Here is a 20,438-nt window from a genome sequence, read left to right on the forward strand (position 1 = left end):
GTGCAGAGCGAGACGCATGGGCGCTGACTCTCGGGGGCGGAGAGTGGTCAGCTTTGGCGTTGGAGGGTCTCCGTGGGAGGATTTCTGCGTGGGTGGGGAGATGCGTTCTGGGTTTATCCATTGAATTCAATCCGTAGAGGCGCCCATCTCTGGTTTTAGGAGCTTTTCTCGGCCATCAGCTGCTTGTAGAGGATTGTTGGGGAAAGTAGGGTTTTCTAGGGCTTAGCGACTTTAAGACGTGTGGACTTCGATTCCCAGAATTCCCCAGCAAGTCTTCTGGCTGGAGTCTTCTGGGAGTTGAAGTCCACATAGCTTAAAGTTGTTAAGGTAATACTGGGGTAAAACAATTCAGAGTTGTGATACTTCTACTCCTTGGTCTCCCCTAAGGTAATAGTTCCCCTTGCACATATGTGCTAGTCATTCCCGACTCTAGGACGTGGGTGCTCGTCTCCGTTTCAAAGCACAAGAGCCAGCGCTGTCTGAAGACATCTCTGTGGTCATGTGGTTGGCATGACTAAATGCCAAAGGTGCACAGAAAGCTGTTACCTTCCTACCAAAGGTGGTTCCTATTTTTCTACTTGCATTTTTACATGATTTCGAACTGCTAGGTTGGCAGAAGCTGGGCCAAGTAATTCCGTTACGCAGTGCTAGGGATTCAAACTGCTGAACTGCCGACCTTTCTGATCGACAAGCTCAGTGTCTTACCCACTGAGCCACCAAGTCCCTTATTGATCTCCGCTACATTCTGTTAAATCAGTGGAGTTTGTCTTTCAAAGTGGAACAAGCGCTGGAAAAGGCGATACAGAAAGGCTATAACTTTCTGTATCTCTTTGCTGCTTTTTAGCACTCCTGGATTTTTGCAGGTCAGATCTGGAAATGACAGGTTTGTTCTTTTTGGCGAAGATGGGGGTGGGTTATATGTGTCCAACAAGAAATGCTGGAATGCCAGATAAGATGCAATCCTAGGCTCAGATTCCATTGAGTTGAGCCTTCTAAGCCATTTTGGAAATGTAAAACCCCCAAAAGGAGAGAGAGTCTATGTAGGTTCAAGACCAAGACATACATGGTAGCAGATGACATCCACTTATCACTAAACTCCTGAGAGGAGATTTCTGTATTTATGTCTTGGGAGGAAGAGGGAGTGACATCAACAGAGAGGCCAGACAGAAATGGGATGTGAGAGATGCAACGCAGCTGCTTAGATTCCTGTAAGACAAGCTGTCTCAGTGTGCCCTGAACACTGGAATTCCCCCCATCCTGCCCCCACTTTCTTTCAAAGCTACATCTAAATATGGTGGTGCTACAATTTTAGGTGCATTTGTTCTTTTCTCCTTCCAAATAAGAAGCCCGGTCAGAACAGGGGGGTCCCTACTTTGGGAAGCTACTGGTCCATTTGCGGTTTTGAGAGGACCCTTGGCAAAGGATAGTCTTGATGGCCAATCCACACACACTAGAAGCCAGACAAAGAACTGAGCTGCAGTCACCCACCATTGTAGTTTCCAAAACTTCTGGGTTTTACGTGGCACTCAAGGGTTGTTGGAAAGCTTGGTGCTGTTGCTTTGCTGCATGCTTGGCTTCATGTTTATTTTTGTTTTTTATTTTTATTTTAAAAGCTCACGTTAGGTAAGTTTCTGGGGAGGTGACAAGAAATACCACATCAGGGACCATGTCATTTCCAGGCGTTAAGTGGAACGATCTGTTTCATTTCTCATGAAATGAAAATACAAATATTGGCATCCCATTTTAACGTATATCATTCCCGTGTTTTCTTGCAGCATTAAAATCAGTGTATTTTTTTAAAAAAATAACAAGGACAAGCTGAAGAACTCACAGCATAGCAAGATGCAAATGAAGAGCTCTGCAGATCAAAACAGATGCTGGTTGCAAAGAATGGTAAGATGGGAAGGAATGGGAGGAATGATAAAGCAAAAAAGGGATGTGAGTGAACTGCTCAAACAGTTCCGATGTCTGGCAATCCTATCTTCTTAAGGGGAGTCGCCCTTCATCTCTGCCCCCCCCCCCCCATCCCGCAGGGAAGTCTGGGATTTTTTGGGTCAGGTTTTACGGTTTTGTTAATTGTGAAGTGAGCAGTTACAGTCATTAACATGAATAGGACAATCAATTCTAGGCAGGGGAGAATAGCTAAAGAGCTAGAACAGCATGCAGAAGAAGACAAGGTACTTGGGGCAGAGTAGGAACCAAGGATTAAGAACGCCGGATAAGGTATGGATGACTGATGGTAGAGAAAATCAAGAAGACGAACAAGAGTTATTAGAGCTACCGCATGCCAAACTGGTGGAATAAAATGCTTCTCGTCCTAATCCCTAGGAGATCATTTTAGGGATCTGGAAACATGTTGAGTGTCCATATGGAAAGAGAGAGATACTGCTTAGTAGCCTCTAAAATTCTAGGTTAATAAAAAAAAGGGGGGGGGGCGAAGACCTGACTCTGCCAAACGGCTTGGGGTCCCAACAGGGGAGCATCATACTGGAGGTAGTTGATGGATTAAGAGGCAACCCCCATTCCCTGCTCTCTGTGAATCTTGTTCCTTCCCCCACCCATTTTTTTGCTATTTTTTTAAAATTGTAATTTCTATTTTTATTGTTTTAGAAATATTTATCTTTTATGATTTTGATGCTCTTGAAAATGAGATGGGAGGCAAATAAATGGTCTGTGTGTGTGTGTGTGTGTGTGTACATATATATATGTATGTATGTATGAACAGTATGTATGTATGTATACATACATACACAACTGTGTGTGTGTGTTCCAGCATAACTTTGAAACGCCTCGAGCAATTTCAACCAAACTTGGTACACAGATGACTTACTGTCTGGAAACAAATACTGTGGGGGTAAGACACCCCTAAAACTCCTCGGGGTGTGTGTTCTGTAGATACAGCCTGTTGTTCTTTAAAATGGCTTCTACTGTACTGCCGTAAAATGTCTTCTACTGTGCAGCGCAGTGGAGTTGCCATGATAACGGCTTCACAGTATTCCACAAGGGGGCTCCCTCCGGTAATGGGGAAAATCCAACATTAGAAATTACGTTTGGTCCGCACATTTTCCCCCTATACATAAATACTCGGGAAACGCGGGTTATCGGCTAGTAAATGATAAAATAAAAGCAGGTCCTCTACTAATTACACATTTCATGGGGCTATGTTGGTATTAAAAATAGATATATAGACTATATGTAGTTTAAGTTTGAATTGTGGAGTCCCTGGTGCTCTCTGAGCTTACTTGTTTGCAAACCATGCTGAGAGCATCAAAGACTCCAAACATAAACAAAAACCCCTACTAATATTGTTTGAACTAGAAAAGACATTACTTCTGCCTTAGTACATTTATAAAAGAGCTACAGGTATTCTTCATTTTATGGCCAATCACTTAACAACTATTCAAACTTATGATGAACCCCAAAAAGGGTGCTTAAACCTTGATTCAGAGTTTAGATGGCCGGGCATTCTCTGCAATGACGTGATCACATTTTGGGTCCTTGGCAACCAGCCTGCATTTATGGTCATTGGTAGCCTTCTGTGGTCACACGGCCACATTTACAATGTTTTTGGCTTGAAACTGGCGTTTACTTCTAGTGTCTGGCCCAAATCCCTGCCCATTGTGGATAATGCCCTGCCCTCTACTATGAGGCAGGAGAACTGCGTGCCTCAACTATGTCAGGAATTTTTAGGCTTTTAACCCTTGCTTAACTCTGCTCGAGTGATCATAAAACGCCTAAAGTCAGACTAGATGAGGCATGCAGTTCTCCTGCCTCATAGTAGAGGGCGCTTTTTTAGAGGCTTTTTTAACAGTTAAGCAGAGTCATCAGTGAGGCAGCAACTAGCTCAGCTTTTTCCTTCTACATTTTTTTTTTCTTTTCAGGATGAGAGCGGTGAGGCTGTGCCTCACTTGCCTCACCTGACTGCACGTCACTGCTATGTGAGAAGCACATTAATTTGTCAACAAGGGAAAGACTGGTCCCACATCAGGCAGTCTGTTGATCTGTTATGTCTCTGCATAATTTTCTTAGCCAATGACAAATTCCTTGTTATATTTTGACAAATGTAAAGTGTCTAGCTCCATATAATGTTTTTGATAGAAACGTTTAGTATCTGTTTTTTGTTAATGGACCATAAATTTCTATTGAGGAGAAGGAGGACATGTTCTGATAGAGTGATCCAATACAGCCAGAGTTTAGTTCTTTATTTTCTTACACATAATAGACTGGATCTTACCAGACTAGACACTAATGGATATACCCTGGGTGATTTTGGAGGGTAGCTCTCATGGTACATCATGTTTTCAATCAAGGTACCTCAAATGGGTTAGCTTACAGAACACTATCCAATATCCAGGACCCCTAGCTTTTGTGGATTTGAAATTTAGCAAATTTTATAAAATATTTTATGACATGATAAAGCATTTTGTGACATAAAACCAAATGTCACAAAACGTTTCCTGTGCTTAAGTCCTGATGTCTGACTGTCATACAGTTCAACATGGGCTAGTTTCAAGGCAGAAACATCTACGAATGTCTCTTTGGATTTTTCAGGATTCCAGCTTTTCCAGTAGATTAAAAGCTCTGTCTTGTTGAAGGCACTGAGAAATCAGGTTTTTAAAAAAATCTATGAAACAATGATCCAATGGATAGGATGTCTGCTATAAATTAATGTTACATCGGTACAGTACAGGTAATCTGGAACTACCAGATTATGAATCACTGGTGAAGAAATGGCCTCAAACTCTTCCATAGGATCCAGGCATTAGAAAGAGCTCAAGGAGCACCCACTGTAGCTCCTAGGGTCAGGTCAGAGCTCACCTCTGAGATAGTTGAGGAATTATCACCGATTCAGCCCCATCACAGCCCATGCCCTGTCTCCGAGGAAGGGGAAATCAGGGACTCAGAGTTATCAGACTAGGAGGGGGCAGTCACTTGTATGGGGCTCTTTCCCCCGGCTTTGTTTAAACCACTATTGTGCAAAGCCAAGGTCTCGTCCGAACTGGGAGGGGCAGACAGAGTTACCCGCTGCACCTGCGCAAGCCCCATCGGCCAGTGCCTTATTCATAGAACACAAGCTGCGGACCGATTCCATCCCAGCTCCACAACTGTTTATTGACACGGTGCAGAGACAGTGGTCGACTCCAACATCTGGGCCTGCATCTTTCACCACTGATAGACGCTCTTATAACATCACAGAGGAACTGAACAAGGTCCTTATCTGGTCCACCATTGACGCTCCCATAGCGGCCCTGTATACAAACACCACAATGCTGCTTCATTTTTTTCCAGGTCCAACCTTTTTGGGCTGCGACAGCTGCAGGGGAGACTTCCAGCAGGCAATTCCAGGGCTCACCAAGATTGTTGCTGCAGTACAATTTACATCCAACGCTACGCTCAGTGCCACCGGATTCACCTCACATGCCATGGCTTGGCTGGTGGCCTCCCGCAGACTGCTGTGGCTACGACAGTGGCAAACTGACATTCGGCACAAATGGTGTTTGGCCTCCGAGCCCTACAAAAACCGGCCCTACGGGCAAACCAGAAGTTCGGGAACAGACTTCCTGTTTGCTCGGAGGGTCGCAATCAAAACGACCCTCCGAGCAAACAGGAAGTCCATTCCCAAAGTTCCGGTTTGCCCGTAGGGCTGGTTTTTTGTGCTCCGGAGTCTTCAGGGAAGCTCATGAAGCCTCCGGTGGTGGCGGGGGAGGCTCTTTTCGCCCTCCCCAGGCTCCTATAAAGCCTCTGGAGCCTGGGGAGGGCGAAAAAAGCATGCAAAAATGGGGGGTAGCACCTGCAGTGCGCACATGTGCATTGGGCAGGTCACACATTGCATTATGGGTGCGGCACACCTGCACATGACCCCCCTGTGCTCTCCCCACTTATGACACGCGAGCCAAAAAAGGTTTGTCATCGCTGCTCTAGATCAAAACGAAACTATACTGTACTTATTTAGTTAAATGGAGAAACACGTTGAAAACCAAGAAAATTGTGGTGCAATCCAGATCCAAAAGATAGGTGATTCAGAACAGGCGTGCGCTTGCATGTTGCATCAAAGGTCCTTAACCACATTTTCCCTTTGAATCTGGATTCCAGCACACCCCTAGAAATGAATGCAATTGGCTTTCAAAAATACAGTCAATGCTTTGTAATAGATTAGCCGCTAGAAGGAGCTCACATATTCTTTTTTTAACATTTCACAAATATAGCCAACTGGATACATTTCAAACTGGAGCTTGACTGCATACGATGCCTTCATGCAGCAGTTTAAAAAACAGAAATTGCAATATAAATGGTCTTCAGTAAGTTTTTATTAGAACCGTATGAAATTGCAATTGGTTTAATTTAGGTAAATAATTCACGAGTGGCTCATAAAAAGCTTTCTTAATGTACAGAATAGTTTGGGATTGTCATTCTGGTGACCATATCTGTAGAAGCTAGGACTTCTACATTTTGAAAGGCTGGGAGACATTGCAGTTCATTATCATATAACCTCTGTAATTAAAAATCCTCATTTTCAATTCTGATCTAGAGATCTCTTATACATCCTGCCATGAAGAGATCTGCCTGGTGGAAAGTCAATCAGTTAGTCTCACTCCAAACCACATAAATTGGAAACCAGAGGATCTAAGCAATTCCAACTAGTAAAATAACATCTCCTTTAACTCCTGGTATAAATATTTGGATGATTTATACTCGCTTAGCATGTTAATTCTTAGGGAGATTATTTTGTTTTATTTTTCTTGAATTTGAATAGTATTTCATAGCTATTTCTTAATGATCATATATTATCATATTACTGTGAATTACTTTTAATTTGTTTTCGGGTATTTCTTTTTCAAAATTAGATTTTTTTAAAAAGTTTGACACTTGATGACTACCTGAATATATTTCTGCTGTTTCATTACCACATTCAACAACTATTGCTGGTTTTGATTGCTTTCCAAGAAATGTCACACCTAGAACATGCGCTACAATAGAGCTAAAAAAGTTACATCAAACCGAATTATTGTTTAATTTTTCTTAATCTAATTATATGGTAAACTGATAGATTTTGCAGGGTCTTCCTAGCGTCTTCACTTTCTTTATTGGAAAGTGGTTATTTGTTGGATATTCTATTTTCCGTTACAGACATGTCTCTTTTGTGTTAATACATGTCTCTTTTGTGTTTTTGTATAATTTGCATATTTTGTATATTTAACATCAGACAAACAAGCAGGCACAGAACAATGCCCTGGTCAAGTAATTATCAAGGAGAAACCCACATCTTCACCAACATGGTAGGGCAAATTATTATATATAAATGGAGCAAACCCCATACTCATTAGTACTGTTTATGTTATCTAGCTAGGTAATGAAATATTTGCAAGCAACCAAGCTCAGCACCAAGGACTCCACAGTAATCTTTTCAATCATTGTGAACAGTAACAGACTTCAGTCATATAACTTTCTCAATAGAATTAATGGCTCTCCATCCTAGTTCCTGGGAGCTTTTAGAAGTAATAGAAATAACATTTAGAACCAAGGTTTCTAACTTAACCTAACTTTAAGTTAGAACAGGAACCATTTTGTCTTTCCTATATTCTTGTATAGCAAATATTTCAAAGTGGATATTTCAAAATACTGTCAGTTTCCATTGTTTCTCCAAAATAAATCAAGCCTTCTAACACAGCCCCGGGATTCTTTTCACAGAGTAAAATGTAGAGGGCAACCAGTGTATTGTGTTTAGCTTAAAGCAAGTTATGTGTAAATTATTAATCCACATACGGTAGATTTCTTGCCTTTCCTATGAAAAGAACAAACTGCTGATCTCAAATACAGATTGACAAGAATTTTCCGATCACTTTATGTATTTTATAACAGTTAGAGGCATTTTATTATTTTATTTTAAAACCACCAACAGTGTGATGGAAAAATGGGGAAAACAATCTGTCCACAGTCCATAGGTGACCTTAAGGAAACGTAAATCATGAATTAGTACTTTGAACTTCATGAACCCAAGTATCAAATCAAGCAATTTGGCATAAACTGAAAATATAAAATCATAATTTAGTTTAAAATTTATGTTAAAATTCACCTGTATAAATCAGAGAATACATGAGCTTCTTTTTCACATATTTTCATGGTGTACTTATTTAACTGCCAAATTAATCTTGCTTTTTTAATATGCCCTTTGATATGAATTTCTATTTAGATTAGCTTTTATGGTGAATAACTTTCAATTTAAATAGTTTACTAGATTTCTTTTAGTCCTGAGTTTAATTCTCACAATTTGGGAGTTTAATTTCATGTTCTAATAATATGAAATATATAGTTTTAGTGACTATAGTAGTAACTGCAGATAGTCCTCCAATTAGTAACCATTTGAAGTTACAATGGACTTTCCTGCGATACTTATGACCCAGTTCTGAATTCTGACCGCATGTCAGGGGCTGAGCAACAGATTCATTCAGCATTTACATCCATGTGCAGTATCCGCAGTCTTGTTACCACATTTTATGATATTTTTGCTGAAAACTGGCATTTATTTTCAGCAAAACTGGCTCATGGTGAACTACTGGCTCACTTAATGACTGTGGTGTTTGTTTAACATCCATTGCAAAAAAGTTAGTAAAATTGAGTTGGTTACTTGGGTAACTTGCTTTATGACTGTCATGATTCATGACCACGACAGACAGGCTCCATTATGGTCATAAATCATGGACCATCTGTATATGATTTTAGTGTTTTTTCCCTAAACATAGGAATATACTGTAGAATTCTACCACAAAACATTGGGAAGTGCAGAAGTCTTCACTTCTGTCTATATTTACCAATCCTGTCAGAGCCTAAAGGAATAACACCACATACCCTAATCCAGATTAAATTCTCTGTTTCTATTGTGAAGTAAAAAAAAAAAGAAATCTTCATGTGAGTTGTAGCTATATATTTCAATAAACCAATAATTTTGATGTGTGGGTCAACATACAGCTTCAAAACCAATGTCCTCTTTTCCATGGATCAATTCTTGCTCAGAACGCACCCAGTTTGGTTCAAATATATTTTAAGATTGGAAGTAATCGTGTAAAAATAAGTTTGATAAAATTGAAAACTCTACCCACCCCCAATGGGTGAAGAAATAGAAAACCCTTGCCTGGCAATTTGCATGATAAAATTAAGACAGTTTTGCATTTGAGGTTTCTGTCAAAAATTATAAGCACTAACCCCAAAATTTTCTCATTCCTGCAGTAATGGAAATATGCTGCTTCTTTGAATGCCAAATCTTTCACAGTCGATCATAAGACAATCACAGTCTTAATCTGCAAAACAGAGTAATCCATCAATATGGATTTTTCCAGTTATCGAAAAATATACTGTACATTTATAATCATTTTTTCTTGTATAAAAAAAGGATTCTCTGCTGTGTGATCTTTTGCTGCTAGGTCCTGGCTAGATACATTTATGCTTATATTTTTATTTTATTTTACAAAACAATATCTCAAACCTGGCCCACTCCCTAACTAAAGAATTACTAAGGGGAAAGACACTTCATTTGACTGTTGGAAACATGATCCCTGCAATTCAGAGGGTGTCCTGTTCATGTGTCTAAATCACTCTGTCACATAATCCATTTTGCGAAGAAGGATTGTCTCAGAGCACGTTTACTCCTCTTGAGTCAATACAATACAATACAATAGCAGAATTGGAAGGGACTTTGGAGGTCTTCTAGTCCAACCCCCTGCCTAGGCAGGAAACCTTATACCGTTTCAGACAAATGGCTATCCAACATCCTCTTAAAGACTTCCAGTGTTGGGGCATTCACAACTTCTGAAGGCAAGTTGTTCCACTGATTAATTGTTCTAGCTGTCAGGAAATTTCTCCCCAGTTCTAAGTTGCTTCTCTCCTTGATTAGATGCAGTTCCATTGAGGACTACACTTTGAGTGCGGTTGGGCAGCCAGTTACGAATCCATCTAGTGGTGATGCTGTCTAACCCACATTATTCTACTTTATCTAGTAGTAGGTTATGGTCTACCTTATCAAATGCCTTACTGAAGTCCAAGTAAACTATATCGATGGCATTCCTCTGGTCCACTAATTTTGTCACTTTGTCAAAGAATGCAATCAGATTAGTCTGTCATGATCTGTTTTTGACAAACCCATGTTGCTTTTGGTTATTACTTTATTTACTTCTAGGTGTTTGCTAATTCGTTGCTTGATTATCTTTTCCAGAATCTTTCCTGGTATGGAGGTCAGGCTGATAGGGCTGTAGTTTCCTGGATCTATTTTTTTTTCCTTTTTCGAAGATGGGAACCACATCAGCTCTTTTCCAGTCCTCTGGCAGTTCCCTGGTGCTCCAGGATCTCTGAAAGATATAGTTCAGTGGTTCTGAGATCTCGTCTGCCAGTTCCTTCAGAACCCTGGGGTGTAATCCATCCTGTTCTGGTGATTTGAACTCGTCTATGGTAGACAGGTGCTCACTTACCATTTTCTTCCCTATTTCAACTTGTGTTCCTAATCTGATTTTTGTGGTGCTGTTTTTGATAGGTTGGACTGTTTTATCCCTTTGTGTAAAGACAGATGCAAAAAAATGAGTTAAATAGTTCTGCTTTCTCCCTATTGCTTGTCACCTTCTTGCCACATTCTCCCAGCAATGGACCAATTGTTTCCTTAACTTTTTTCTTGTTTTTAACATGTTGGAAGAAACTTTTTTTGTTATTTTTTACTTTTGTGGCAAACCTTTCTTCATTGTGAGCCTTAGCTTTCCTCACTTCATCTTTACAGGCTTGGGCTATTTTCTGATATTCTGCCTTAGTTATGTCCCCCCCTTTCCACTTTTTATACTTATCTTTTTTGTCTTTCAATTTGTCAGAGAGTTCTTTATGCAGCCATGCTGGTTTCTTTTGGGAGCTGTTATTTTTCTTCTTCATTGGTATTGTACTAGACTGGCCTTTTGTAATCTCCAGTTTTCAAAATTTCCCAAGCTTCTTGTTTTCCCCTTGAGGATTCTTATCCATGAAATTCTTCCCAAGCTCTCTCTCTAAGTTTATTGAAATTAGCTCTCTTAAAGTCCAAGACTCTAGTTTGACTTTGTTCTACTACTTGTGTTTGCATAACGTTGAATTTCAATATTGCATGGTCACTTGCCCCCAGGGTTCCTGTGTCTTCAACACCTTCTATCATTTCCTCTCTGTTAGTGATAATTAAGTCCAATATGGCTGATCCCCTTGTTCCCTTCTCTACTTTTTGGGAAACAAAGTTGTCTGCTAGGTTTGTTAGGAACCTGTTGGATCTTCCACTTGGTGCAGAGTTTGTTTCCCAGTTGATGTCAGGGTAGTTATAATCCCCCATTACTATTGTGGTGTGCTTCCTACATACCTTAGTTAGCTGACTAGCAAAAAGTTCATCTACTTCCTCTGCTTGGTTGGGTGGCCTGTAGTATAGACGTATGGCAATGTCATTTCTCCCCCAACCTTTAATATTGACCCAAATGCATTCAAGATAGTTCTCATCATTGTTGTTCTCTATTTCTGTAGAGATGTAGTTATTTCTTATATATAGTGCAACTCCTCCTCCTCTTTTATTTGGTCTATTTCTTTTAAATAATTTAAATCCTTCTAGTTGTATGTTCCATTTGTGGGTATCATCCCACCAAGTTTCTGTAATGGCAACAATATCGTATCTGCCCTCATTTACTTGAATTTCTAATTCACCCTGTTTATTCCTCATACTCTCTGCATTGGTGTATAGACATTTGAGTCCATTTTGATTGACCCTGTGTTTACTGTCTACATAACCTGTGTTATGCCTGACTGCCCCTATTTTCTTGCCACTTGTATGATTCGTGCACATGGTATGGCACTCACTATTAAATGCTTGGTTTTGCTTGACGGCAGGAGTGATAATATTACCCCCACCAAACATCTATGTTACATGCACTGATAACCCTCTGAATTTTAGATTGCTGAGGACAGAAATGTTCTGTATCAATTAATTCTCGTTCAAACTCTCCACAGTTCTCCAGTCCTTGAAGATTATAAAGGGGGAAAATTTGAGCTAAGCTTTCAAAACAGATTTGCCTGTTTGTGTGTGAATGCCACAAGCACCTAGATGGTCCCCAAAGTGCTTTTTAAAAAGGCAACTAGGACTTTGTTTGTTCTTTGAAGACATTTCACTTTTCATCCAAGAAGCTTCTTCAATGAGAAATGAAACATCTTCAAAGAGAAAACAAAAATCCAGCTTCCTTTTGAAAAAGCATCTTTGGGAAAACCATGATCTGGATGGCTGAGAATCCTCATAGACATTCAATCACCCAGACTATTCCCCCCGCCTTTTAAACTATGTAATAATTTTGCTTGAAAGAAATGCATGGAGTATTAAGAAGGTGTTGATTTCCCTTAGTTTGTCTCAACTACATTGTTCCTCCTTTTCTTTAATATGATGAAGAGAAAAGGCTGCGCTTGTTACAGAATTCTTTGTAGTCCACCTAGAAACGCCCCTAATTATCTGTTTTTCTAAAATGGTGTTTCTAAACTGTAGGAAGTTAAAACCCACCCCTCTGTTTGAAAAATGAAATATCCTGGGAAATATTAAGAAGGCAGAATATTATATTTCCCTGGATAAGAAATGGAGAAACATGTTTTTAGGCAAGAAACAGACTCACTCTTAATAGCCCCCATCTTTGTCAATGGGCCATTAAAAGGCCTGAACTACTCTATTCTACATAACAAAGATCCCCCTTCAGCTCCAGGGTAATGCGATTAAGGCATGATAGTATTAGCCCTCTACCCATCTCACCACAGGGCACCTGGGAACACAACCAAGCTTGGGATTCAAATGACACACAACCTACAAAGTTAGCCCCTGGGAGTCTGACAACCAATCAGAATACATTTCTTACACAGGAACAGGAAACAGAGAGATGGGGCCGAACAGAGAGTATAAAAAACTCAGGAACTCTCAGCAAGTCCCTTCGCTTCTTTTTCTTCACTCAACATCTTCGAAGCATGTGATCCCCTTTTTGCCTAGGATCTCAAGCCATGGGGTCCTGTCCACCATTGAAACCATCTTTCCAAGCAGCCCCCATGTTTCCAGTGTCTTTTTTCCCCACTTGGAACTGAACCCAGAAGGACATTTCTTCCAACAAAACCTTTTGGCAACTTTAAGATGTATGGACTTCAGCTGGGGAATCGTCCACAGATCTTTAAAATTGCAAGGTTGAGAAATACCGGTCTAGAAAATTCTATTACATTCTCATACCCAATATCTCTTCCATGAAAACATATAGAAAGAAAAATTGGAACTGATGTCAATTTGCTAACAAAAGAGCAGGGCAAAAGCAATATTTGGGAGATTTGATTATTAAGAACTGTTCAAAATAGATTGTACTGGTTGCTTTTATGTACTGGGTTTATGAAGTACGGTTTTAAAAAATGTAATATCGTTTTGCTGTAGTTGCAGCAAGTAGTTGCAAATGAGATGTTGTGTCAATGATTAATCTTCTGCCCCAACTGCAAAATGCTTTCATTTTATTGGCTCCAATTAAACAAGAGCAAATCTTCTACAGTACATAGATACCTTACAGTATAGATCAGGGGTCAGCATCCTTAAATACTCAAAGACCCACAAAGGTCCTTACCGGAAGCCCCCCGTTTAATTCTGCAGCCGACCGGAAGTCTGGTTCCCCACCATAGAGTCTCCTCCTAGTGCGGCGTCCTTTTTTCTGTACCTGTCCTAACTGAAAATCCTATCAATTGTGGAGCCAACCAGCGGCAGGGAGCCACAGCAGAGGGATGAAAGAGCCACATGTGGCTCCAGAGCCACAGGTTGCTGACCCCTGGTATAGAGTAAATCAACTGGATGGAAACCTAAATTGTTTATCATCTCTTCTGGAATCTTGTATCTCTTTTTGTATGAAAGTAGTTGCAAATGAGCAAGAGGACTGAATAATAACTCTGGGCTTTCTGTGTACTTCTAAACACTTTCCTTAAATTAATGCATAATATAGGAAATCCTTGCTGGTTGCAAGGCCCGCATTCCTCTCTATTAATGGTGCCTTTCATTTTAAAAAGGGTTGATGCTTTTCAGATTATAGCATGTCACATAAATATTTTGAGCACATTTTGAGATGAAAAGCAGAATTCCACGCTGGGGCATTATGCTGCTGGCAAGGGTATATTGAAAAATGATGGACTTCAGCTTTGCAGTGGGGAAACGTATATTTTAAGTAGAATCTTATATTCTGGGGTGAGGAGATCAAGAGAAGGCACCATCAGCTTGCTAAGTAAGTAAATCAGGGCTCTCATAGAAACTGATTTTTCTGCCTGGCAGTTTAGTGAGAAAGCAATCTTTGATGTTTAAAGCATTTCTAGCATTGGGAAACCAGAGAACCATGACAAACCAATTAGCAACTTGGATTTCAAGGTGGGGCCTGTAACAGGAGAAACAAGGACAGGAGCCCTTGAGTGACAATTTGAGAGGGAGGCAATTCTCTGGAACGTTAGAAACCGCTTGCACCGCAAGCCCAAGGTTGAATCGGTCCAGCTACACATTTGACCAGGAAAACGATCCAACTGCGTTTGTGTGACGCTGATGGCAGACAACTCTACAGACTAACAAGTTTGCATTTTGGATTCTGACCAGGTGGAGCCAGTTACTAGCTCTATTGTTTTTTTCCTACTCTGTAAGAACGGCCCTAAAAACATAGCAGCAATATTTGCCAGCCCATTTTTTTTTCTAACTTGCTGTATTATTATCAGCATTCTTCAAGAATCTCTGGTGAGGCAACCAAGACTATCCAGTTGACAAGGTGGAGAATAAAGGTGGAGCTCAGGAGCATCCGGTGAGAGCATACAAGGAGCACTATCTAGGATCAATAACTGGAAGCACCTAAGCAGCACATCAGAAATCCATCTCTCATCATCCGAAAGGTATGGCTCTCCTCAAACTCTTTCTCATGGCTTTCAGTTTTGTCTTCTGGGCAGCAGGTCTCACCATGCTCACCATTGGTATCTGGGCCAAGATTTCATTAGGTACCTACTTGATGTTGTCAACCAGTCAATACCCTCCCAACCCCTTCATTTTGTTGGTTGCTGGCATCACTATCATCGTTTGGGGCTTTCTGGGTTGCTTTAGTGCTGCGACCGAACACCGTTGCCTCCTGCGCACTTATGGGGGCTTCCAACTTGCTGTCTTGGCTGCTGGACTGACAGCAGGGCTGTCTAGCTTGCTTTATCGTGAAAATATTGCTGAGGGTTTCCAGAATGGACTGCGCGAAGCCGTACAGTCCTACACCAAGGATGAGGAAAAAACAGAGGCCCTGGATTTCATTCAGCGCAAACTGAATTGCTGTGGCATAGAGAGTTACCGTGATTGGTTTTCCTCACCCTGGTCGGTGGAGCAACAGGTGCCTAACCGCTCTGTGCCCCTCAGCTGTTGCAGGACCCGAAAAGGTTGCCTGCATGCTCCATTCCCGTCCGATGCCAGAGGTATTTACCACAACGGATGCTTCAGCAAAGTGCGTGACTTTGTCAGCTACAATATGTTCTACATTGCCTCGGCTGCACTCGGACTGGCCCTCATGCAAGTTGTGGGGATCATCCTTTCTTGCCTCCTGGCGGCCCGTATCCTACCACAGGCAGAGTCATCTCCAGGGACCACCCCACGCTGAATATGGAGTCCTGAGAGCCTTCCTTCTTCCCAAGGCACTGGAGTCTTCTTCCATAAACTTCACTTTTCAGGACCAAATTCGCCAGCATCTGTTGGATTGTTGCCTATCAGACTCTCGTAGACTCCTTGGCTCCATCTAGCATTCCTGATTCTTCAGTGGTTCATTCTCCTTATTCTCCATCCGTGCCACCACGGCAAGAAACTACTTAATGGTTTTCCTTGTTCTCTTTTCCTTTTCCTTAGATAGAACAATGCTATTTTGTCTTCCAGAACTTCCCTCCCCCCCAATTAGCTTACTTTTTAACACCTTTAGCAACCGGAATTGGCAGCCCTTCTATAATTCAGCTGGAGATTTTTTGGCTCACTTCACAGATAATTAAACTGTAAAGCTATTCTCAGTTGGATGTCTTTTAAAAACTACTTTTTAAAAAAATCAACAGTGCTGGGAAGAACAAAACCTCCTTCCTCCCCCCCCCCCCCTTGTGTCAGCCAGTGAAACTTTTGTGATAACTATTTGCTGGGGAAGGGGAGTGGAGAGAATTGAGAAGATAACACTAATTAAGGTTAGAAGTCCCAGTATTATGGTAGGAATGTGTGGAGGTGGGGGTTGTAACTTAGCAATAACACTTATATACCACCCCACAATGCTTTTACAGCCCTCTCTAAGCAGTTGAGAGTCAGCATATTGCCCCCAACAATCTGGGTTCTCGTTTTACCCACTTCGGAAGGATGGAAGGCTGAATCGACTTTGAGGCGGTGAGATTTGAACTGCCAAACTGCAGCTAGCAGTCAGCTGAAGTAGCCTGCAGTGCCTGCACTCTAACCACTGCACCACCTCGGCTCTTAATTATAACTTATTATAATTCAAGCATAGTATACGGTAATATGTTTCTTGAAAAAATAATGCTACATGCACCTCAGCCTAGAAAGAGGCCCTGCCGTTTCAATAGAGTTTATTCTGAAGGAAATCCATAGGATTGCAGCCTAAATGGCAATCCTCATACGTGCATGAAAGGTGTCTTTGACATCATCTTAATTCAGCAACTGTTTCTCCTTTAAATTGCATTCTGACAAGTAATTTACCCACATTATTTTAAAACTTAAGAGGTTTTAGTTAATTGCTCTAGCCCAGGGATGTCAAACGCAAGGCTAGGGAGCTGGAGCTGGCTCGCGGGGCACTTAGATCTGGCTCATGCCCACCCTAGAAACAGTGAAGGACCGGCCATGGTGCCTCTGCCAGCAAAAATGGACCTCGTGAGGATCATGTGTGTCTCTCCTGAGCTCCATTTTCTCTGGTAGAGGGTTGCAAGACCCTCGGCTAGGTTCGTCCTAGCCGAAAATGGAGCTTGGGAGCCCGTTTTCTCTGGCAGAGTGCTCAGCCGTCACAGGTACCCCGAACACGAGTGACATCATGCTGGTCATGCCCACTTTGACCTCCTGAAGTCAAACACAATCCTGATGTAGCCCTCAATGAAATCGAGTTTGACACCCCTGCTGTAGCCTGTCTACCTGATACCTAATATTTTATCTACAGCTGATCTCGCCATACATTAAGTACTATGTGTGGGCATCACAGAATTTAAAACCTTGGACTATATTTTTTTAATTTTGTTTTAATTAGCAAGCAAACATATTTCCCTATTGAATAATGTTATATCATCAGAATTTTCTTTATATTTCTTCCCAGCCTTGTAAAGCATATTCGTCATCATCGTTGGATGGGCAGAGAAAACTTTTGGTGGCCAGCTAATAACATGGATAATTTGGCTACCTCATTTTTGGCACATGATTTTCCTGAGGTTAACTCTTCAAAGTTGAACCTGTTCATATCACATGTCATTTGCAAAGATGTGTTTTTTCTTTCCATAAGAGCTAATAAGTAGCTGTGGGCATTAACGTTGCCCATATTGTCAGAAGTAAATGAAGTTAGATTCTTTTTTCATGACAATTTTCACAAAGAGAAAAACGTGTATTATCCTCCAGAGTAAGATCTTGCTATCTTAAGTCAGAAAAAGAGAATTTTAATCATTATCCTTTTTCATTTTGTTATTTAGAGGAACTATTCTGTTGGATTCAGTTTCTTTTAAATTACAAATTGCCAAAGAAGTCGATGAGCAATAATTTATCAATGACTGATCTGGCTACATTTATACCTGGCTTTTCAAGCCTTCTGATTCTCAGTCATCCAGGCCACGTTTGTGCCAAATGTGCTTTTCTAGGAGGCAACTGGACTTTCTTGTTTTTTTTTCTTTGAAGACATTTTGCTTCTCATCCACGAAGCTTCTTCAGCTATGACAGGATAGGATAGTAGGGAATGGAAAGATTTATATTCCATGCAGGCAGCTGGTCATTTGCATCCTTTTAGAGAAGGGCTGTCAAACACCCGGCTTGTGGGTCGGATGCATCATATTCTGGCAACGTCACGCCCGGTTTAGTGAAGACGGGGGGGGGGGGGAGAAAAGTCCCGATACATCATGTGACACTGCCGCAACAACGTGAGTTTGACACCCCTGTTTTAGAGGGTTGTTAAAGCACTTGGAGGTCTATCCTCAGGGTCACAGGCTCAACGACCCTCTGAAAAAAAGGACGCAAACGGCCAGCTGTCTGCAAGGAATATAAATCCTTTCATTCCCCACTATCCTGTCAGAGCTGAAGAAGCCTCTTGGATGAGAAGCGAAACGTCTTCAAAGAAAAAAAACAAGGAAGTCCAGTTGCCTCCTGAAAAATCACCTTTGGGACAAGTGGTCTGATTGTCATAGACTTCGTGTTCTGTTCAATGCCCAGGAACTTATCTTTAGTCAATGCTCTTGGCTGAGGAATTTTGGGAGTTGAATTCCACACATTTTACAGTGGTGAAGTTTGAAAAAAAAATCGGTTTAAACAGCTTCAGGATAACATTATTACATTTCTAACCCTTAAAACGACTGTCTAATAAAACAAATCTCTCTAATGCTTGCAAACTGAAATGATCAGGCTGAGGAAGGAAAGCAAAAAGGTTTAGTGGTACCATTCAGTGAAAGTACAGCAAATGAGGTTTTAAGTTTCTTGTGTGGTTATGAAAAGTGAGTTTAGCTTACAAGTACATTTGAATGAATTATGTTTATGTTATGTTTATAATGTTTATGATATTACATTTTTATTTGTAATTAGTCTAGGGGTGGGCAGCTTGCCATCTTATATGGTGTATGTCTACTAAGTAAATACCCATGATATAACTATTCCTAAAATGTTGTCATATATGGCAATTTTTTAAAAGTTGCATTTTTCTTTCTATTTCTATATTTCTATAACTGCATATTTTATGTTATAACACAAGAAACTATGTGCTTTTTAAAGAAATCAGTTATTTTTATAAAGGGATTCCTTACGCCTGGAAAATGGAGTTGAGAGTGAGAGGTTTTTATATCTTCTCTTGGACTTTGCACTTGAACTTCCTGTTCCTGTACAAGAACATGTATTCTATTGGCTGTTGTCAGACTCGCATAGTGTCATGTACAAATCTTGGGAGTTTATCTGAGCTAAATTTGGTTGAAGTTTGGGCTGATGCAATAAAGGGGCTTGTTGGGCAATTCCGATTGTGGCTAAGGGCTAATCCTATCTTTGTTCAGACCTTGTTGCAGGGAATTTGCTTATGAATAGAGCTATCTATCTCTTTATCTCTTAAGTGCTGATATCTGCTGAGGGCTATTAAGAAAGGTCGGGCTTTAAAAAAAACAGGTTTCTCCATTTCTCATCCAGGGAAATATACTATTCTGCTTTTTAAAACATTTCTCAAAATATTTCATTCTTCTAGGAGAGGGGTGGGTGCTAACTTTCTATAATACCTATCTAATACCTCTCTCTATATATATGTACCTAATATAGCTATGAGCCAACTAAGTGATAGCAAAGACTTCAGGTTTGAGTATCTTGGATGCCTCCCGATTGCTTCTTCAGTGAGTTAACCACGCGAAGAGGCAAACAAACCACATGCCTGTTAACACCAAGAATCTTTTTCTGCCCCAGTCACCCTTTCTTTGAGGTTTGTGAAACTGCGAATGGTATAGTCAACGTCTGATGTGTGAATACTTTGTGCACTGGCTGGACTACTGCTGAATCAACCCATTTATAAAAGGAAAAGAAAGGGGCGGGGATCACCAGTCTCTCAGACCCAAAAGAAGACTGCATTGTGTGAAAAGGTTATGGAGTAGAGTGAAAGAAGTGATTCCCCAGGGAACTGGCAGAACCAATCGGAGCAACAGGAGTCCCAATATGGAATCTGTCATCATTAGTTGGTTTCCCAATGGATCTCAATGCACTCTACATTGTCCATACATAGTCCTTCAGTTGAAATATTAAGGAAAACAGTTCTTCAGGTGCAAAGCTCCTTAAGCTGTCCTATAGCTACTTCATCTGTTGGAAGGATATTGAGATACAGGTGGACGGATGGGAATGTGTACTCAGGAAAATGTTTAATGAGCTGTATTTGTGCTAAGGCAAGGAGCTGGGTAAATTTGCTCCAAATAAATGACAATCCATTAGTTGCAAAACCGAGATTGGATATGGTTTCTTCTTCTCCATCACGTAAGGTAATATATGCAATATTATGCTGTACACAATTTTTCTTTTCCTGCACCATTTCTTTTACAGTCTAATATTTCTGGATGAAGAGTATGAATCTATTGACTGACGTCAAATATTCAGTAGAACTCAGTGTAATTGGAATTAAAGACAAAACTATGCATGAATAACTTCGCATATTCTCCAACTTATATATATCCAAATGATATACAGTACATAAGCTTTCCAGAAGCAG

At 40.7% G+C, this 20,438-nt stretch overlaps 1 protein-coding gene across 3 annotated transcripts; it reads left to right on the top strand.

The window, feature by feature from the left end:
- Nucleotides 1-168: 168 nt before the first annotated feature.
- Nucleotides 169-16,940, top strand: LOC309394057 (tetraspanin-7-like). 3 transcript variants are annotated; one of them, XR_014175690.1, is made up of 3 exons: nucleotides 169-559; nucleotides 1,776-1,893; nucleotides 5,290-5,481. XR_014175690.1 is itself a non-coding variant. In XM_081956748.1 (3 exons), the coding sequence occupies exon 3, from the start codon at nucleotides 14,907-14,909 to the stop codon at nucleotides 15,642-15,644; it is 738 nt and encodes a 245-aa protein (XP_081812874.1). In that variant the 5' UTR covers nucleotides 169-559; nucleotides 1,776-1,893; nucleotides 14,734-14,906; the 3' UTR covers nucleotides 15,645-16,940. The 3 variants fall into 3 exon arrangements, 2 of the variants coding, with proteins under 2 accessions (XP_081812874.1, XP_081812875.1); XM_081956748.1 differs by lacking the exon at nucleotides 5,290-5,481 and adding an exon at nucleotides 14,734-16,940; XM_081956749.1 differs by lacking the exons at nucleotides 169-559; nucleotides 5,290-5,481 and adding exons at nucleotides 645-883; nucleotides 14,734-16,940.
- The last annotated feature ends 3,498 nt before the right edge of the window (nucleotides 16,941-20,438 follow it).

Source organism: Natrix helvetica (genome assembly GCF_964273705.1).
Source record: "Natrix helvetica genome assembly, chromosome: 6".
Lineage (NCBI taxonomy): Eukaryota > Metazoa > Chordata > Lepidosauria > Squamata > Natricidae > Natrix > Natrix helvetica.